The sequence below is a fragment of the Barbus barbus genome (assembly GCF_936440315.1).
Source record: "Barbus barbus genome assembly, chromosome: 37".
Lineage (NCBI taxonomy): Eukaryota > Metazoa > Chordata > Actinopteri > Cypriniformes > Cyprinidae > Barbus > Barbus barbus.
The window spans coordinates 24,858,592-24,879,548 of NC_136715.1; the positions used below are offsets into that span (position 1 = coordinate 24,858,592).

General features: G+C 40.0%; 3 protein-coding genes across 3 annotated transcripts in view; 1 reads left to right on the forward strand and 2 right to left on the reverse strand.

Annotated features, from left to right (window-relative positions):
- Positions 1-1,499: 1,499 nt before the first annotated feature.
- On the reverse strand, positions 1,500-6,530 carry srsf6b (serine and arginine rich splicing factor 6b). Its single transcript, XM_079396430.1, has 6 exons — positions 6,298-6,530; positions 4,801-4,967; positions 3,284-3,405; positions 2,960-3,162; positions 2,770-2,841; positions 1,500-2,340 (listed from the first exon to the last, which is right to left on the reverse strand). The coding sequence occupies exons 1-6, from the start codon at positions 6,402-6,404 to the stop codon at positions 1,902-1,904; spliced, it is 1,110 nt and encodes a 369-aa protein (XP_079252556.1). The 5' UTR covers positions 6,405-6,530; the 3' UTR covers positions 1,500-1,901.
- Positions 6,531-6,633: 103 nt separating this feature from the next.
- acot8 (acyl-CoA thioesterase 8) lies at positions 6,634-10,613 on the reverse strand. The gene is made up of 6 exons (XM_079396431.1): positions 10,254-10,613; positions 9,981-10,117; positions 9,157-9,382; positions 8,916-9,073; positions 7,753-7,944; positions 6,634-7,580 (listed from the first exon to the last, which is right to left on the reverse strand). Exons 1-6 carry the CDS (start codon positions 10,451-10,453, stop codon positions 7,465-7,467), a joined length of 1,029 nt encoding a protein of 342 aa, XP_079252557.1. The 5' UTR covers positions 10,454-10,613; the 3' UTR covers positions 6,634-7,464.
- A 1,291-nt stretch (positions 10,614-11,904) lies between these two features.
- LOC306856988 (phosphatase and actin regulator 3-like) overlaps positions 11,905-20,957 on the forward strand; it is a gene marked incomplete at both ends in the record, with an annotated part of 42,534 nt that continues 33,481 nt past the window's right edge. The window contains 2 exons of the mRNA XM_079396578.1: positions 11,905-12,010; positions 12,209-12,284. Coding sequence (XP_079252704.1) covers positions 11,905-12,010; positions 12,209-12,284 — 182 coding nt within the window. The remainder of the gene's footprint in view (positions 12,011-12,208; positions 12,285-20,957) is intronic.

The window sequence follows — 20,957 nt, forward strand, 5'->3', positions numbered from 1 at the left end:
TACATAATATCGACACTGTAAAATGAACGTTTCAAATGACGGAAAACACAAAAACTGATTTTGGAAAAAAAAAAAAAAAAAAGTTTTTTTTTTTTTTTTTTAATTGCTGTAACTTAATTTTATTCAAATAATCCAGCAACAACCAATGTGTATAATTCTTCACTCAAGGAAGTTCATAAGGAAGTTTAGACTTTAGATAATTTCCCGTGCTAATGATGAAAGCTCCGAAGCACCAGGGCCCGGTTTTTCAAAAGGTTTAATCCGGATAAAATTGATCCGGATTTAGTAATCCTTTTTTTTGCGATCCGTGATCACGTAATCCATCTTACTTTTGAGCCAGTTTTTCAAAGCACCATCGTTTTGGATCAATCTGATCCGGATAGGAACTTTTCAGGATCACCAAATCTGGATAACCAGTGCTCAAACAGGATAGGAAAACACAATGTAGAACTATAGATATGTAAAGAGCAACAAGGGACACTATTGTTAGACACTATTTCTGATTTGGATTTGTTTTGGATTTCAAAAATCAGTGATTGCCATTCTTTGCATTTTTTTGGTTATTTTGTCATCATTGCATGCATCACTAATAAATATTCTAAAAACAAAAATATTTTCGATTGTGATGAATATATCAATTAGTGACAGAATAAAATTGATTGTTTTTGGTCAATTTTGACAGCTGTTTGGGGGATTATTTTATGAGGCCAAACTCTTTCTACTTTGCTGTAGGCCTATACTGAAAGGCTGAATACGTTAAAGCCTACCTAATCACTGTAGCCTGACGGATGAACAAATCAAATTAAAACCTTATGAATAAATAGGATATCTTGTAAGATACTGCATGATCCAAATATAGTATTTTGATACATTTTTAAAGTTTTCATTACATTTTGGGCATGAAATCCACGCTGAATCCACCCTTCTGATGGGATCAGTTTAATCCAGATTTGTTGGACCAAAGTGATCCAAATCCTACAAAAAAGTTCTGAAAAACCCAAACTAAAGGTTTGATCCGGATCAAAACCAAGATTGGATTACGTGATCTAATCCGATTATGTAATCCGTTTTTTCTTTTGAAAAACCCATTTTAAAGATTTGATCCAATCCGTTATCCAAAATCCTAGTGGATTACTTTTGAAAAACCGGGGCCTGGACCCAACGTTTCAGCTCAACAGGTTATATAATAGTAATTACACTGAAGACTGTACTAAAGATTAAATACTTAAGCTCCTACATTATAATGATCAATGGACTCTGAATACTTGAACACTGCAGTCTCCAGAGGGCAGCAGAGAGGAGCAATGCTTCTACTGGAGTAGTACACTAATATAGGTGGAACAAATACAGAACTGATTGTGAGGGAAACAAAGCAATAGTCTTCAAACATATATACTCATATTTCAGGAAACAAAACAGCAGCAACAATCAAAACCAATTAAATGTTTAACTAAAACTATTCAAAAAAAGAGATCAATCACAGAAATCACACGGCAAGGGATGTATTAAACTCCTTGTATATAAAAAAAAAAAAAACAAATACACAAAACAAAATGATCCAAAGCACTAAGTAACAAAAAGCTTCCATGAAAATTAGAGACAGGAATGAATGACTATACAATGAAGAATTTTCATAGCAAACCACATCTTGTTAATTAACTACACAAAAGGGCAGCTGACGTAGCAGTTACACATTCGATCAAATTTAGGTTATAACATTGTTACAGCCTCCTTAAACCTCACTAAAGCAAAAACACAGAGCCTCTTAAAGACGTACGCCCCATACCAAAGAGTCCAATACAACCAACGGCCTGAGCAATGCTTAGCACAGAAAGTTATAACGAATTAAAAATGAAAACAAATTCTGATTTGACACGTCTCATGTGGGGGGGGGGGGGGCACTAGTCTTGAGAAGCAGACCGAGAGCGGGAACGAGACTTCGAACGTGAAGGAGAGTGAGATGCAGAACGCTTGCCGGGCGACTCCGACTGACGCCGGTTCTCTTTAGGGGATGGCGAACGAGAAGCGGACATGGCCCGGTCTCCATTTCCATTCTCCCTTGGAGACGCAGAGCGGCTTCGGGACTTCTTACTGACTGACTTCTCCTTGGAGCGGCTCCTGGAATCCCTCTCCGACTTGGCGTTGGAGCGACTCTTGGAGCGAGATTTGCGGGCATCGGAGCGAGAGCGAGACTTGCGGCTGTTGGAGCGACTGCGTGACTTTTGCGTACGCGAGCGGGAACGAGACTTTGACTTCCTGGAGCGGGACTTCGTTGGGGACTTGGAGTGAGACTTTCTCCCAGACCTGGACCGAGAGTGGTGCTTGCTGCGGGACCTTGACCTGTAAAAGACCGACACAAACTATTCAGAAGAGCACTTAAGTCACATTTTAAATCTCATACACAAAAGAAAAGGCCTTCCTACCGTAGGGCTGGGTTTGATACAAATGTCATGATTCGATTGACTCACAAGCTTTCGATTGGATTCAATTTCTAATTTGATTATTCTGGATATATATCAGCTACATTACTGAGGCACTACAGCGATCTGTCACTCAACATTAAAAAGCGCCAAAATGGCATTTATTGACAGAATACTGTAATAAAATGGTGAGAATTTGAAACTTTCTCATATCACAAGTAACAATTTGTGATTTATTGGATGGGAGGCGCACTACAATGCTCTGTCCTTTGACTGAAAACAGGCTAGATTAATCGATTGTTGGGATTTAAGAACCTATATTTCATAAATTTATCCAGGCGTATCCTACCGAGATCTGGACCTGGACCGGCTTTGTGAACTCCTGCGGCTCCTGCTGCGAGTACGGCGCCTGCTGCGGGACCTATAAAACAAAGCGTCCAATTCAAGAGATCTACAGACACCCAAGACATTTCAAAGAATAAATCACAGGCATGAGTGCAAACACCAAGTGAGATGAAGCTAAGAACTGAAGGCCTGACCTTGATCTGCTCCCAGAGTAGGAGCGACGTCGTCTAGGCTTGTCCTCCACAAGACGGATTTTTCTTCCGTTGATATCAGTGCCATCCAACTTGTCCAAAGCTCTCCTCATATCAGAGGAGGAGCGAAACTCAATGACACCCTCATTGGTCCGTTCTTTGTGGGCGTCAGCATAGGTCACCTCTCCAGCTTGACGCATGAAGTCCTAGAGTCAAGAACAAGGCCTTCAATTAAAGATTCAGAGGTTTCCCCAAAGCCAACCGCATTTAATATAAATGGAAACTAGCCTCTCTCTTCATTTTTGGAAAGCATGAACCTACGCTCACCTTGAGATCCTGCCAGCTGCAGCGACTGGACAGGTTCTCCACTATCAGTCGGTACTCGGTGCGAACCGGAGGTCCATATTTCTCTCTTCCGCTTCGGCTCCTGCTGCTATAACCACTACTGCCTTCAGACAAAAGCCAAGAGACAATCAGTACAGAATTAGATGCAATCCAACAAGCGCACAAGGCAACCTCTTCAGACATCTGCATAAAGCATGATGTTCAGGCATGAGAAATCCCATCCCACCCCACTGAATAATCACACCCAAATAAACATCATAAGACCTCAGCAGCACATAGTTCTGAAGGGAACGATTATGGTGGAATTATTAAAAACAAAATAAATCCTGACATATGACCGCACTGGATTTGTTCAATCAGTCCCTCTGAAGGGGTCAGAGGTCGCATTGCTGGTCTTCACCCAACAGCTCAAGAACAGCAATGCTCGGGACATGAATACCGCTCCAGCGACACAGGTTTTAACGCGAGCCCCAATTATAAAGACAGCAAACAAGTACACAATACCCTCATGAAAACAAACAGAAGGGGAAAATAAATGCATAAAAATAAAAGTATCCAGGACTACTTACATTAGATGCTGACATGTTACCTGTCTACTGACAGAACAGCGACAGCACAAGACACATAGCAAGGGAAGCCCATTGCTCTTTTTAATAAAGAAAAAGTAAAATGGAAAAACTAGCGGGTAGCTACAGAAATTTGTTTAACCTGACCAATATTTCTTTCAACATAAAAACCAATGGGTTTCCTCACCATCACCCTGGTCTATTGGCAAAAGGCAGCTGTCATCATGGCTTCCGGTTAGGTCAGCCAAGGGTCAAAGGGCAAAGGTCACACACACATTGTAAGGTGAAAGCCAAGGCCAAACGGGACAGGCAGTCATCTTAGCCTCAATGGACTCGGACTCAGCCCGCACCGGACTCTTTTAAATTGAAACATCAAGGACTTTTGTTAATGTTGAATTCAGATGGAAACACAAAATCGCATCGTCACACGTCATACTGTTTACATGCCAGTGAGGCTTCAGAAAACATCAACTGATTACTAAATCTATTGGCTAAAATAGATTTAGAGATGGGCCAATAAAAAGTGGAAATAGCCCACTATCTGACATGTAAACATCTTTAGTCACTCTCCCTAGCTTTTGAAGATTACTCAAGTTATACTGCACATTCTCATGACCCTTGGCGTTTAAAACGGGCCAAAACTACAAAAGCAGAGGCATCTTTTGAGGGAGTCCCATTTAAAAAGACCACATTTCAAGACCAACTTCATTAAGGAACATTAGATCCCAACAGCCTTCCGTCCGGATCACAGGTACTTCAGACTTTAACAGAGAAATGTAGTTAGTCACTGGATGCAGGTGCTATTGATAGTCCACTCTAAATGAACAAAAAAACACTTGTTATTATTCACCTCCATTTTTTCTTCATGCCTGAGGGAGGGGGAAAAAAAAAAAAGACAAGTTTCGTTGAGATGACGATCGAGGCTGTACTTACTGCGCCCGCCGCCGCCGCCCCCATAACCCCCACCATATCCATCTCGGTCCCGCCGCGGTCCTCTCGCGTGCTCCACGATCACACGCTCCCCGCACAGATCTTTACCGTTCAGCTCGTACACAGCATCGTCTGCGTCACGGGTGTCCTCAAACTCCACGAACCCATACCTGAAATTAAGCAGAACCTTGGTTAACAATAAATCTCTAGTATTACACAAAAAACATGTAGATTCATTCTCTACGACAGTCTAAGCACAGTCCTCAAGGGCCTACAGAGTAACCGAGGGGACCATCCACTGTCAGGTGACCAGAAAGGCATTGGTAGGAAAAGAACAAACACTTAATGCACAGTACACTGGAAACTTTTTAAAAACATGCTTGAAAAACAGAACAGCAGTTGGTTTTTAATGATTATTTCATGCTGCTTTTGTTGAAGCGGTCAAATGTAATGGTGTTTGATGATGATTGTCGTTCGCAGCAATTCTTGCCACAATTAAAGCCATTTACTCCTCTCGGCCGATGTTCAAATACACTTAACTTCAAATCAAAGTTTGTAATGTTATTCAAATCAAATCAGGCTGGTTTCTTGGCTTATAACACTTCAAATGAAACTTCTAGTATGGAAATAGTAATTCTGAAGCAGTGGTCACTTTAGGTTTAAAAATGCCCCCGTTTCTGTGGACAATTATATTTGAAATACAATTGCACCACATGCAAGATAATGCACAAAAATATAAAACGCATGAATATGTATACGCTGTATTTAATTGATTTATACAATTATATTTGAATTGGCAAAGTTAGGTTAAGCAAATAAAACCACAAAAAGTTGAGTTTTTGTGCGTGTGTGTACTCCGATTTGTGTTTGTTCAATTCAGTTTAACGTGCATTATGCAGCTCGCTGTCAATATAAGACCAAAGTGAGCGCCATGTTGGCTCCTGACAGCACATCCATTACGGCAAAGATCATCCGGGTATTTCACGCATGGAAGCGGTGCACGGGTCCCGTACTACATAATGGAGAAATAGCACAAGACATCTTAGTATACCACTCCAAAACTACCGGCCTTCTTTAAGTGTGCGTGTGTGCAAACATCTACTAAAGTGCGTGTAAATATCTAACGTTACTAAAGTGTGCAAGAAACAATGCGCGCACCGAATTCAGGTCAGCACCGTTAACGAGGTGTATTGTACGTAATAACTACAGTTGACCAACTCTTATATAAAAGATTCTCATTATTGTGTCTCAGAATCATCGACCAATTTAAAAGCTTTATTAAATATCAGCTGGTCGTATAAAAGCAGCTCGAGCGCGGAGCAAAACAAACCTCCGCCATTTTAAGCCTCGACTAGAGGAACACAACTAACGAGTCTCCACATTAGCCATTTAATACACATCCCATTACGTGTAATTTCTGAAATGTGTTATAAAATAATATATTATTACATAAAATGCATCGGAATGTAAATGTAAAGCTGTTCTCGCGGTAAAACTCACCCGTTCTTCAGATCGATCTCTAAAAGCTTCCCGTAGCCGCCGAAAAACCGCTGTATGTCCTTCTCTCGCACATGATAGCTCAGCCTGCCGATGTACACTCGAGGCATGGTGATGCTTAGCAAACAATAACCAAACACACAAACCCTCGCAGCTTTAAACTCTGTCTGAGTGTCTGTCTCCACGGAGTCGCCACCTAGAGGATATAACGGACACGCTTCTGACGTCACTTCCGGTGTGCTACGGTCTCTACGCGCGCTGCAGCAGTAACTGATGATTATTTTTTTTTACTTAAAATAATTGATGTTTAGATATTGAATGACTGCAATATACAACACAACCTCAGATTGTTATGTTTATTGATAATTATAAATAATTAACGACTGTTTAGACTCATTAATAACTCGTTGTATAACTGGAGTTTGTCATGAAGACTTCAAGTGTTTTGGTCATAACTGAACACAAACAATTAAGATGCAAAATCCCATTGTTAAATATACTCTCTGGACCACAAAACCAGGGTCAATAAGGGTCCATTTTACAAAATTGAGAATCATACATCATCTGAAAGCTGAATAAATAAGCTTTTCATTGATGTTTGGTTTGTTATGATGATATTTGGCTGAGATACAACTATTAGAAAATCTGGAATCTGAGGGTGCAAAAAAATCTAAATATTGAGAAAATCTCCTTTAAAGTTGTTCAAATGAAGTTCTTAGCAATGCATATTACTAATCAGAAATTAAGTTTTTATATTTACAGTAGGAAATTTACAAAATATGTTCATGGAACATGATCTTTACTTTTTTTTTTTTACTGATTTTTAGCATAAAATAAAATAATATTAATTTGGACGCGTACAATGTATCTTTGGCTATTGCTACAGATATACCCCAGCGACTTAAGACCGGTTTTGTGCTCCAGGGTCACATATCCTCAAATATGATGTACACATTTAAACAAGATTAATCTAAATCAGTTTAGCACAAGGGACAAAACAGAAAATCATGTTGTTATTTCACATACTGCTGTGTTCTCGAGCACTGCAGACCAAATGCAAACTTGACATTGATTGTGCGTTGCAATATGACAAATAAGCAAAAAAGTCAGTCTTGCAGCTGTTGTAAGGCATCTCAAGAATTTGATGCTACTTAGTATATTTTGAATCCTCTATAATTTACTCTGAGAAAGCGTCTTCACTCGTATCACTCCCTCTTGTGCACAGGAAGCTGCGAGAACGCCATCCTGTCTCCACAAGCGGCCCTGGACAAAGCCTCTGCTGCCTCCTGATAGGAAATCAAGGTATATTAAAACATTTACAGATCGCAAGTTATTATTATCATCATATATTAAACTCCTGACCATCCTAGACAAGTCTTCAGGCACAGGACTCATAACAGGTTTGTTCCTAAAGAACTCCATAAACTTGCAAGAATGGACAGAGAAGCATCTGCTGACCTGACCACGGGCTTTCGCATTCATACAGCATCCACTCGTCTGCTCTGAATGTGCTGTGAAACCACATGGCATGATCCAGAGAGGCGGAAAACTGGGCCCTGTGATTTGGGTGAGGTAACAGGGCCGTGCCCAGGAAAGAGTAGTCTGATACGTACGCTGCCACACAACAGTGCAGTTTCATATCACCAGGTCCTAAAGCACCACACAATACACAATCATGAAGTGTTAAATATGTAACATACCTTCAGCTGGTCATTACATAATCAGGATTTTTTTCTTACAATAATGGCTGTTCATCTGATTGTACACCACTTACTACATTGAGTGAGATTTTAGGTAGGGAATTAAAAAATCTATATATATTGAGAAAATATTTGTAAAAATATTATTTAAAAAAATTATAATTATAGATATATAAATATAGACACACTGTTAAAAAATTACTGTGATTTTAACGGTAAACAACTGTGAAAATGCTACAGTAAAAACCTGTTAAATGGCTAACGGTAATTTTCCCTACTATATACGGTGAAAAACTGTAATATTTCAGACAATTTAATGGTAAAATACCGTTTTTGGATATGGAAAAGAATGTAAAATTATAGGGAAAACCCATAAATTGACGTTCCCAGAATTCCCTGTGTTGCATTTCAAATTTGATGTTTTCCTTATAGTAAACATCAATACATTAAAATATATTTTAGTTTACTATAAATGCTTGTCATTTCAAAGACAACTGATGTAATTATGAAATTACATATTAAGATCTTCTTGAGTAAGTCCTCCTAAAGTGAAAAAATCACTCTAAATTTGAACTAATTGCATCTGATATAAATTTAAACTATAATACATTCTCATTTAATTCTAATTAAAATGCTACTAAGTTCCCGAAAACATTACATTCTAAGTATATTATTTTAAATTGTATTTTTTTTTTTTTTTTCATAAAAAGCTGCTGAATTGTACTTCTTTTTCACAAGGGCATCCCTGTTTATTCCCAGACTGCAGGAAGCCTGAATTATATAAAAAATAATTTGAGGGTAATCCGTTTGAAAAGAAAAACAATCCTGTAACTAATTGCAACGCATTAATTATATGGCACACGGCATCATTATAAGTGTCTTCTACTATAAAGAAGTGTTTGGATGACATGCTCGTTATACCTATATGCCCTCTCGCTCGCACCCAGAATAATTTCTTTGGTTCCATGGCAACACGCCTGTAAAAATCAGGTGGGTTGACTGGCTTGATCTCTATAGGAACTTCATCCGCAAGTATTTTATTCAGACCCTGTCGCGTATTGTCTGCCAGGTTTGGATCGCTGTAAAACAAAAAGAAAATCATGCGTAAAAGTGCTACATTTAAAACAATGCGCTCTGGTAAATGCGTTGTTTTGGCTGAGACCTGAGGTAGCGCTGAATGAGCTCCTCTATGGTGAGCAGGGTGTCCGGCGGCGGGACGGAGGGCATGCTGAACTGATGCTCCAGGGGACTCAGCTGCTGCATGTGAAACGACGCCTGACAGATCAGGATGGGCTGACCGTGCTGAATAGCTTTGACGGATCGCACACAGAAACTGCGGCCATCCCGAGTCCTTTCCACCTGGTACAGCACAGGCACCTTTGGGTCCCCTGGAACACACAGTGCTTGAGAAAAAAAGCCCTGCACAACCGGAGGCTGCAGTTTCAGGACCCTATATTTTGTGACAGCACCATCTAGCCAATTCTATTGCAACAGAGGAGACCTGATTCAAACATCAAACTCTCAGATGCTCTTGCCAATTGTAGCACTGCATTCAAAATATCACAAATACATCTCAAAAGCAAACTTTTGTAAACACATAATATTAATTCCTGTTAGATTTGTGTTACATAGAGAATTGTGTGTTGTGTTTTATGAATTTGAAAACTGAGTCAAAGGCTGAGAATCAGTGCGTTTGCAGATTTGGTCTGTGCTTCTGTTTGAGTGTCAGCTTTCAGAAACTGTGCAAGCAGTTGAAAAAAACATATTCGAAAAAAAATTATTGAATACAGAATTGAATAGCAAGTGCTATAAAACAGTATGAGCTGCTAATACATACAAAAAAACAAATTTAATAAAAAAAAACTATAGGCTCCTAGAAATACGGTCCTGAAACTGCAGTCTCCGGTTGTGCAGGAATACCCTTCTCAAAAGAGGAAAAACCACACTTTCCATATGCATAAGCCTATATGTAATTAGAGATTTGACCTGCTCTCACGAAGTAGCAGTGCAGTGAATGAGCATAGAGATGATCACCGACAGAATCAGCTGCAGCTACAAGAGCCTGTCCTACAATCTGGCCCCCGAACAGGCGCTTAGTGCGAGGAACCCAGTGATGTGTCCCTCTGCCAGAAAGAAAACACCTTTTGTTAGTGTGGAAGGTCTTTCGATACTTAGCGAAATGGCTCATTCGGATTTCTGCTGTAGCTATTGTGGTGCTAATACAGTATCTAACACATTTTGAAAAAGGCATTTGTTTACCTGTACAGGTCGGTGTCGAGCTTGTCTAAATTCAAGACACTTGTAACCAGAACACTTCTGAGGTCAGCTTCACTTGACTTCGACACATGGTTTGCTAGAATATCGACTCGAGACTCCCTGCCGCGTTCAGCCATATTTACTGTATCCGTGTGGAGGAGCGGATCTCCTCCGAGGCGACTCGAAACCCCGAAACGACTCATTTGCGTCAAAAGCTTCACGTTCTTTAAACGTCATAGTGAAATATTTTCGTAAATATTGCTACATATTGCTATATTGGTGCATATAAATGGAAATGATTACATTAGTGATAATGGGAGATATTAATCCTCCTGAATCTTCGAATCAATTGAACCATGATTCACTGATTCGCGCGCGCTGAGGACATCTGTTGGTCAAATGCACGTGAAACAAGCAGATACAATATTACCTGTCTATACTGTTTCCTTAATCTTCTAGGCCCGTATTCATGAAGAATTTTACTGCTAAGAGTTGCTCCTAGTAACACAATTCTAAGAAAATTCTTAGAAATATGGGTGTTTCCTCTTAAAATTAAAGAGAATATCGTATTATTATTATCTTATTAGAGACATGCTAACATCTCCGACACCGCGCAGAAATGCCATAGCGCCAGAAATCATTACATTAACTGCTTTAACATATTTGGCAACTGGAAAAATGCAGCTATGCAGCAGTGATGATTTGGGTCTGTTACAGCACTTATTATGTCTCTGTTCATTTACGGTATGACAGCATGGTAAATACAAAATAATGAATATATATATATAGGCCTATAAACTATTACAAAAATATGAGTCTCTCTCTGTGACCCTGCAAACACAGAAGGTTCCCCTAACGTTAGTTTTTGGTTCCCGTTTGGTTATTTTTTTGGGAACCAAATACTAGGGAAACGTTCTTTTTAGGTTTTTTTTTTGTTTGTAACCATAAAATAACGTTCTCAGAAAGTTTCATGGTGGTTATTATTAAACAGCCTAAAAATAACGTATAGAGAACGTTCCCTGATGGTTAGTTTTAGGTTATTTTTTGCAACCACAAGAATTGTTAGTAAAGGAAAACCCACAACATGTTGCCTTGTGTGTTGTGTTTTGGCGGGAGGAGTTGATCAAAAGAAAATGCAGAAACCTCTGACTTTTCTTAATTTTTCATTTTTCATTGATTGTTTTTCTCCTCTCACCATCAGACTCCACCACTATCATAAAGAGCCCACAAGAGGGCGTCACAGGCTAACTATTCTTTAATTCCTCTGACAAATCAATATAACAGTCTTCTCTTGAATCTGTTTCAGATAACGCTGATTGTATGACATACGACGACGATTATTAATAGGCTACTGTAAAACTCACTTACAGCGCAAAAAGACACACACATGACTTGATGCTCGTGCACACATTAAAATCACCCATCACCAATGACTCGTTTCTTCAAATGAATAACCACACTAATAAATGCAAGTGAAAGCACGCTCTCGTGGCCAGATGCGCCTCCGTCATCATCAGCACACGCAGTGCACGCGCACTCGACTCTCCTCCTCCAGCGCTGCTGCTGAAGCTGTCAAACTGAATCAGCACGCTCGCTGCTCATAACCACACACGCAGATCGCCTTTTCTGCGTTTCACCGTCTGCTCTCATCTCCATGGCCACATCAGGTGGATCAGAAGATTGCGTTGTGCAGAGAGGAAGATCTCAAAGTGACCCGAGCATCCTCACCGACGCTCGTGTCGTTTATACGAACAGCACAGGTGAGTGATACAGACGTGCATGTCTCTTTACCGCAGACACAGCCTATCTGATTTTACCACGGCGGGGGGATAGTTAGGACCAGCTGCCGTTTATCGAGGAAACAAAACACTAATACTGGCATGACTGAATGTCTTTACCCATGCATTGCCCACTGATGTTAGCGCTGATGATATGCATCAGTGTGCTGTTCATCCTAGCTGTGTTCAGTGCTGGTGCTGATGCTGCTCTGACGCGCTGCATGGGCTTCCCCATGACTGATGGATGCTTTGGGCTGTACATCCTGAAATGTCCAGCACGATGAGCTTGTTTTAGTATTTAGACATTAAAAGCAGCATGTTCGCCCAGTCTCTTTACCTCCAGCTGTCCTCTGCATTTGCCCAGCAGCACACGCTACTAATTACAGCAGTGAATCACTGTTTTTTACTGACCTTTGAGTAATATGCACTAGACTGTGATTCATCCTGGATGACTGAATGAAGGATGAACCTTCATTACTTCAAGTTGTAGCAAAGTGTTTGTATAATGGCTTCATTAGAGGGCATAAATGCAATCAGCTGAGACAGGCCAAATCTATCACAAAGATCCTTGCTAATTTTCGTTAGTAAGGGTATGTGAGAAAGCAGCTAGTTTAAGCAGTTGTTGCTTCTGACTAGTTCTGAATGAATGCACTTGTAGTTCTGTAGCGGTGAAAATGTGTTTGCATCTGCCGCAATAAACATTTATTCGGTTGTGTTTATCTCTGAGATTTGTGATATTATTATTTTTAAATGTACTTCTGCATCATTTTCCATTAGCATGTGGAAACTCCCTCACCCTGGAAGGCTAATGTGGGATTAGTGATTGAAATGTGTTAAAAGCTCTTTGTTTGGACACAGACAGGTGGCGAACGTTTATCCTTGGATTTGGAGCGGGATCACACCGGTAACATATCAACGGCATAATACGTTTACATAGTTGCTTACTTAACTGATGCACACTTTCCCAAACGATGTGTCCTGGATACTGCGGTTTAATCAGTAGATATAGCTACCAGTCAAAACCTTATTTATATCCTCCTGTAACTAACACAGGTATGTTTGTTAGAGGGCTTTATGTTGCTTGTGGTTTATTATGTGAATGTTTTTTTTTTGGTTTTTTTTAAGTAATGCAGTACAATATTGAGTTACTCCATAAAAAAGTAACTAATTGCGTTACTTTGTTACTTTTTATGGAAATTAAAGCAGTATGTTACTTTCCCCTTACTTTTTGTCAAAAACTCTTAAAATGAGGACAGGAGATATTTGAAAAATTAACATGTTTCATTGTAAATTTAAAAGTTATGCACCACTTTGATCTGTGATCTGATTACATTATATAACATTACCGCCTTATTGTGCAACTATAGTTTCAAATCTTAAAAGTCAAGTTAAAATTTTCTTGTAGAACATATTTTAATTTAATAAATCACCACTTTCACAAGTACATTTTCATGACTATGTTTCTTAACATATTTAAGGCTAACATTGCTTTTAAAAAGACCAGGGCCCGTATTCGTAAAGATTGTAAGAATCCTTTTAGAGAGCTCCTAATTGATCTTAATGTCTAACTAGGAGTCTGAGCTTAAGAGTGATTCAGGACCAATCTGAGAGCAACTCTGAGCGAGGAAAAGACACAAACTTTTATCTTAGTGAGGAGGCGGGGCTGACCCTGTTGCTAGCTATGACGCGTTCTTTTGAAGGCTGTGATTGGTTGGTTGTCAAGATGGAAATAAAAGAGTGCTTTTAAGAGTAGGGTTTATTTTAAGCCTTCACTTGTAATTTTTCCTGTTTTACCGTACTCTCTCTCTCTCTCTCTCTCTCTCTCTCTCTCACACACACACACACACACACACACACACACACACACACACACACACACACATTATATGTATATATATTCTTTATTTTTTATTTACCATGCTGTCATACTTGACGTATTTTATAGGAAATGAACAGCGACATAATAAGTGCTGTTACAGACCCAAATCATCACTGCTGCATAGGTGCATTTTTCCAGTTGCCAAATATGTTAAAGCAGTTAATGTAGTGATTTCTGGCGCTATGGCATTTCTGCACGGTGTCGGAGATGTTAGCATGTCTCTAATAAGATCATCACAAACATGATCCCTGCACGATCTAATGTGTAGCGTCTTATTAACTCTGTCATGCATTGTGTGCAACACATTTCTTCTCCATCTTCATGTTTCGTCCATTTTCTCCACTGCTAAAGAAACTCTTACTGTGAAGAACATTTCAAATCATTGTTTTAATAATCTTTTTTTAAAACACGGTTTTAAGAAGTACACATATTTCAAATCTCCTTTAATGAACTTCTGTGGCTCAGCTGCTGTAAAAAGTGTTTTATCCACATGTATGTCATGTGGAAAGATCTAAGTACTGGTTTTATTGAAGTCAAAAGTATTATCCAGGATGACTGACTCAACCTGACTACCTAATTAAGTTACACATAAATGAAACTGCACATTTGTACTTTTACAGTGTACAGCATGCCACGTCCAAAGCCAAGGCCATGTTTGACAGGGAAGACAACATACTGTTAAATCCATGCCTTGAATGCACCATGAGGTGCTTTGAATAATGCAAAATATAACTCTTTGAAAGACAGTCAGAGTTTTATTTGACATTTAGAGGTGATGTGTAATTCCTTTAAAATTGATCTCTATTATTATTTGGACCCATCTTGTATTTTAGATCAGCAGCCCCTAAATGTCATGTAAAAAATAAAAGCAAAACAAATTTGGTTGTTTGGTTAACATGCCAAACAGTCTCTTCCTGTCAAAGTAGGTAGCTCTTGTCCTTAATAAGCCACAAACTATACTAACTGATACTACTGGTGTCCCGAGTTTCCAAGTTGGGAGAGTATAAATGAAAAAATATGGCGAGCACAACAGATGCAGCATCTGTATTGACTGACAGTAAATTTGTTGAAATTATTACTTTTTCCATTTGCATCCCTTTCATAAATTAAATAAAAACATAAAAAGCAAAAACACTCCTGATGCACATTCTTTATTATTTTGTAGAAGTAGAATTAAAACATTTTAAGCTTAATTTTTGGTAGAAAAGGTACATCACCATCTTGCTCCGACCAAAATGACTTCCAAACTCATGAATACTTCTCATAAAATAGTCCAGGCCAGGCCATGGGTAGGTTGAGTCCAAGTCAAGAAAAGAATGAGTCCGAGCAGATAATATACACCAGTCAGCACAGACCATAAAATTGATCTGTAGACTGAACAAGACAGAGACCAAATGTACTGGACAATATGTGCTTTTTCAGATTATGAGAAGATTTCGTCCCTTAAAAGACACATCAGTCCATGTAATCACACCTCAGTGCACATCAGAATATTGACAGCATGCTGCATAACAAAATGTGACATGGCAGTGATGCCATTGGCCAAGCTTTCTCATCTCTTTCCCTGGTGAGAACCAAGTCTTTCATCCCTGCAGCACACCCACTGCAGCTTTGATGTCGCCTCTTGAGCCTGCACTTGAGAAACAGAGCCAAACCCTCATTCGGAAAGACAGAGATGAACAGATACTGTACAGGAGGAACGCTGAAAAGAGGACATAACAAGGTTTCCTAACTAGAGAGAGCATCAGCTGTGCCGCAGATGCATGAATGTTTGGGCCACATTTACGTATTACGGTCCAAACAGATAGAGATGGCGAGCTGAATTGTTTAGGGTTGAAGAGGGAATCTGTCTGCAAAGATGTAGCCCACACTAGCTAACCATTGACCCCTTAATCACACGGTCTCCCAACCAGTCAGCGCAGTATTGTTGAGTATTAATAAGAGCCCTTCCTCCACACTGTGGTGGGCAGCAGCAAGCCACTGAAGGGTATTTTAAACTTGTAGCTGTGTGGTGTTCACTGGACAGGATGTAGAGACTGACTCATCGGCTGCCGAAGCAACATTTCATATGGACCATGAACTGTAATTTCCACTGACATTCACTCGTCTCGAATTGATTATCTGGGTAATGTCATATTGTAATGATTTGTGTATGTAATATTGAGCTACAGGGATGATGCATTGTTGTAGGCCAAAACCCAGAAATGGGTTGGCGTTTTAGCACTATGGGTTTTTGGTTAAAGTCTATGGTTCACACAAGCTCAAGATATTTTCACGCTTTATTCTACGACATAAAATAACTCCTTTGTGAGTCGCCGTATTCAGTGACCTTGTTCAGTGGCTGCCCTCTAAAGCCTTCTACACACTGCAGGATTTTTGCAATCCTATAAGAACATTGCAAATCACACTTTGCGACATGGTTCTTATAAACTTGGGTATGACCCGCATGCAGACTGTACGATGATCTATTGACTCGTAGGTTACGACGCACGTTTCTATAGAAGAATAAAACGTTATTAGCATAGCTAGTGGTAAACAAAAAGAGCATTATGAATTACACTTTGCCAGTTGTAGGTTTTATGTGTGCTGAAAAAAAGTGGAAGTGGGAAAAGAGGAAGGGAAAAGAGTTTGAGGCAAGCGGTTTTATGTTTTAGCGTCATGTTGCGTTGATTTCATGTCACATTTTTATCAGCTGTTTGGTAAATGTGGGTATCAGCAAACACACTGTGCGATGACACTGTCAAAAAATTATCGTAGGCTATCTTTGGTCGCAAGACCATGACCACTGTTATGACATAGGACCACTGATTAGGAGCCATAATCAAAGAAATTGCCACGATTGTTTCACAATGCCAGTCTTTCGTCTGGAACAGCCAAAAATCGTGCAGTGTGTCTCGTGCTTTACCCTGATTGTCTCGTCGGTCTGGGGCCCGCACTCCATGTACTCAGTCTTCTTGATGTTGAGGTACAATCCGTGCACGTCCAGCCACTTGCTCCGAATTTGCACTTGATGTGCAAATAGATGTGACCAGGGCTGAGGCACCTGGATGTCTGCCGTGGCTGTGTCCATTCAAAGGATGAACATGAGCGGGGAGAGGACGGATCCCTGGTGCACGCTGTCTGTGATCAGGAACCATTCAGACAGGCCAGCTGGGCATCAAACAATGCTGATGTTGTTGGCGTAGAGGAGCTGGATCCACTGTACGGACTTTTCGGGACGCTATGAGAGTGCCAGTTGAGGTCCCGGGGCACACGATTGAATGCCTTCTCGAGGCCAAGGAACTTGGTTCTTCTCCTGATGCATTTCCAGATCGCATCAGTAGTCCTGCTTCCTCTAACAAATCCACACTGATTGGGACTGATGGGGACAATCTTCAATTACACACTCAAATATCTTCATGGTGTGGCAGAGAGGGCGGATCAGGTGGGTTCTTTTCCACACTGAGGGAATGGTGCCCTCGTCGATGATCTTGTTGAACAGGAATGTTGTCAGGTCTGGGGGACTTTCTGTTGTTCATCCTTTTGATCGCAAGCTCTACCTCAACAAGGCTTATCAGCTTGTGATTGGCAGATACAGGAACTCTTCATTGCACATCGAGTCAAATGACCTTTTCCAGTGTTGCATAATGGTGGGAGGATCGCGGAGGACTTGGTATTGCATCTTTGATATTCATTACTTGACTGATGTCCAGGGTCGAGCGATGACGGGCGTTTGCGAGTTTGTAGATTCAGCTAGTGCTGAGCCTTCACGGAAGCCACCGCCTTCTTCGTTCTCGTTTTAAGTCATCGGTAGTCTTGTCAGTCGTTGGTCGCCAACAAGACACACCACCACTTGAACTCTGCCTTCTTTGCCTTCGTGGCTTCTTGGACCTTGTGACAACCACTAGACCTACATGTCGACGAATCAATGCCTAAATGCAAAGTTTAATGGTGGCGTTAAATGTCATCGCAAAGAAGAGGTAATCTACTCACAAATTGCTTTCACGGCCTTGTGTTTATAATCTCGTTTTTAACCAGAGCAAAGTGGGCACACCACAGCTCCAAAAGTAGAAAAAATATTTATGTATTTATTTTATACATAAAATATTTTCTACTTTTGGAGCTGTGGTGTGCCAACTTTGCTCTTCCTGGTTGATATAGTTTGTGGTTGAGCACCCACATTGAGCTTTTGGCCTGCTTGATGTAAAAAAGAAAGCTAGTGTTAGTTTTACAAGAAAAGCTAGCAGTTAGAGAATAAATAAAAAAAACTTTCAGGGAAAATAAAAAGACTGACAGTGTTGGGGGTAATGCTTTACAACTAACATGAGTTATATAATCAGATTACTTTTTTCAAGCAACTAGTAAAGTAACATTACTTTTCAATATAAAACAAATTATTACTTTTTTAAATAATTTACACTGGTACTTCCTGCATCCTGAGGCTACTTCATTTCACTATTGGTGTGAAAGGGCTCTTACAGTTGCCAAAAATATAACTTTTGGGGTTTTTGTTAAAAAAACGAATAAGCAAGCCCAGCCCATGCAGGTGACAAAAAGTAACGCAAAAGTAACACATTAGTTTCCATAAGAAGTAACTAAGTAACGCACGTAGTTACTGTTTTATGGAGTAACGTAATATTGTATGCATTACTTTTAAAAGTAACTTTCCCCAACACTGAAGACGCAAACAGCTGTTGGAAACTTAATGGTGGTGACACTGAAGTCACACGACGTGTAGTTTGTTTGCAGTCTATGTTTAGCCTTTTACTAATACTAATGCTTCAAAATTCATAACTTTTGTTGGTCACAGACCTTTTTTCTGCAATAATCCAAAAGTCAGAGGAAAAATTGTTGGTTGGGAGTTTTCTGTTGGGTTTTGTCGAGGGAATCGGGGTGATGCTGACTTCCACATAGCAACGCACTAAAACACTCAGAACACCTTGGGAAAACCATACAGTAAACCCCTGGCAAACATTTTAGCATTGCAGTGGAAATTTTTGGCACCACTCACGTTTTCTTCAGATAGTGAATTTTTTTTTTTTTCTCCATACTGATCTTAGACCAGTTTAGCCCCGTTTGGTTTTTGCAAATGGTTGGTGTTTGGGTCACAGATCAGTATAAAGCTTCGCAGATCAGTCTCTTTGTCCTCAGAGTCGCTCCAGGGTGTCTTGAGCTGGATTAGCCTCCTCCTCTAATCAACAGGAACCTATTGGATCAGTTTTGCTTGTACATCAAAGACTACCCCACTTTTTTACCCATGATTCTCTCTTATTTTCATTGGATAAGACTCTTAAATGTTGGAGTTTTTTGGACTATTAGATTAAGACCCCCCCCCCCCCCCCACCTCGTTTGTATTCATGTTTTATTAATCAGACATCTATATTTAGCCAGAGTAGGATTTTTGCAGTGAATATTCAGAGCAGTGATTAATCCAGAGCATGCAGGAGGAGCTCTTCAAAGAGTCTTGCCTGTACTGCACTACTGTTGAGGTTGAGGACGACACCCATGGCAGAGCTGTTACAGACCTCTTGCCATTGTGAATGAGCTGCGTTCTAATTCTGCTGAAGTCTGAGGAGCTTTCTGGGGAGTTCTGCATGCACACACAGATTTTATGTGGGCCTGATCAGCTGTTGTTTGTTTCTTTTTCTATCATAAATGTGAACTTTGCAGAATTTGCATAACACATTTCCTGGTAGCCTCCATTCTGTGAATTTTGGGATGACTGGAATCACTGTGATTGAACTTGTCACACATTAAGATGATTTTAAGCAGAGACAGAAGTGCGTTAGAAATCTTGAGTTCAATTACAATTGTGCATGGGTAGGATGGTAATTTACTTAAAAGAAATTAAGCAAATCTGGTTCAGAGTCCAGTTCAACTAACCCGATCTCAAGGGAAACACATCCATTTAATGAGATGACAATTTCATATGAATTTGTAGAATTTACCTAAACCTAACCAGTGGGACATAAGAGACATCATCCTTTATTAACCCCCCCCAGAGCCAAGATATTTTTTAATATAACTCTGATTGTATTTGTTTGAAAGAAGAAAGATCTAGGATGGCTTGAGGGTAAGTAAATCATGGGGTAATTTTCATTTTTCCCTGCAACGATTGCTGAAACTTTTTGACTGATCCATTACAAATAACCATTTCGGACACTTTGGCAAATTGGTCTATGCTTCTTGCTGCATTTTTGTTGTTGTTGCATGCAACCAGAGATAATAACACGATAGAAAGATGTATTTTTGGCTATTGTCTTTTTATTGTTTCACACAGCCTAGTAGTTTCTCTCTCATCGCATTCAGCAAAGTCTCATGCAAAGTCACAGCTCAGCTAAATATAAGATCTATCATTTAGTAGCAGCAGGAAATAATGGTGGAGTTAAAAAAAAAAACGAAAGAAAATGAATTGATCCCCAATTAAATCCAGTCATTTATTTATTGGGTAATTAAGCATGTGCATGAACCCCTTCAGGATGTTACAAGTCATCCACACATCGCAACGGGATCCTGATCACCCTGTCTGGTTGTAATTTGTGATAATGACTTTACTGCAAGGACTCTGCATTCATTGTCCTGTGTGCATTATAATATGTTCTGACCTCTGTTCTTAAAGCTGTGTATACGACGGGACGTAATAAATGAGAGTCCTGTGACATTATTTGAGGCACGATAGGAAGTGTCGGAAAAAGGAGGAGGTCTAAAAAAAAAAAGGCACCTGCCTGCCTGTTCCCATGAGGACTGAAAAAATGGTGCTAAAGAGGGAGGTTAAGAGACGAGAGGCCCTGCCAAATGAATCTGCAGGAGTACAGCATTTCTACACAGCCTCTGTAGTACTGCTGAGACAACAATTAATTGAGTTTGTTTACGCTGTGGAAGTCCTTAGTGCATCCCAAAATAAGACTGTATGCTCAGACTTCTGAGGAATAAGTCAGTTCCGGTGGCTTGTGAGGGGATTGCAATCATGTTTGGTTCTTATCCAGTGTCACTGCGGTCGGTCTGTGACTAGTGTACGATGTCGAGGCAATTGTTACGTGGCCACCTGGCCGACAGCAGGGATTACGGTGT

Coding starts and splice junctions, on each gene's coding strand:
- srsf6b (XM_079396430.1), bottom strand. CDS start 6,404: ATGCCTCGAGTGTACATCGGCAGGCTGAGCTATCATGTGCGAGAGAAG. Junction 3,163..3,283: donor GCAGCTGGCAGGATCTCAAG/GTGAGCGTAGGT, acceptor TCTTGACTCTAG/GACTTCATGCGTCAAGCTGG. Junction 2,341..2,769: donor CGGTCCAGGTCCAGATCTCG/GTAGGATACGCC, acceptor GGTCTTTTACAG/GTCAAGGTCCCGCAGCAAGC.
- acot8 (XM_079396431.1), bottom strand. CDS start 10,453: ATGAGTCGTTTCGGGGTTTCGAGTCGCCTCGGAGGAGATCCGCTCCTC. Junction 7,945..8,915: donor GCGAGCGAGAGGGCATATAG/GTATAACGAGCA, acceptor GTGGTGCTTTAG/GACCTGGTGATATGAAACTG. Junction 7,581..7,752: donor ATGCGAAAGCCCGTGGTCAG/GTCAGCAGATGC, acceptor ATTTCCTATCAG/GAGGCAGCAGAGGCTTTGTC.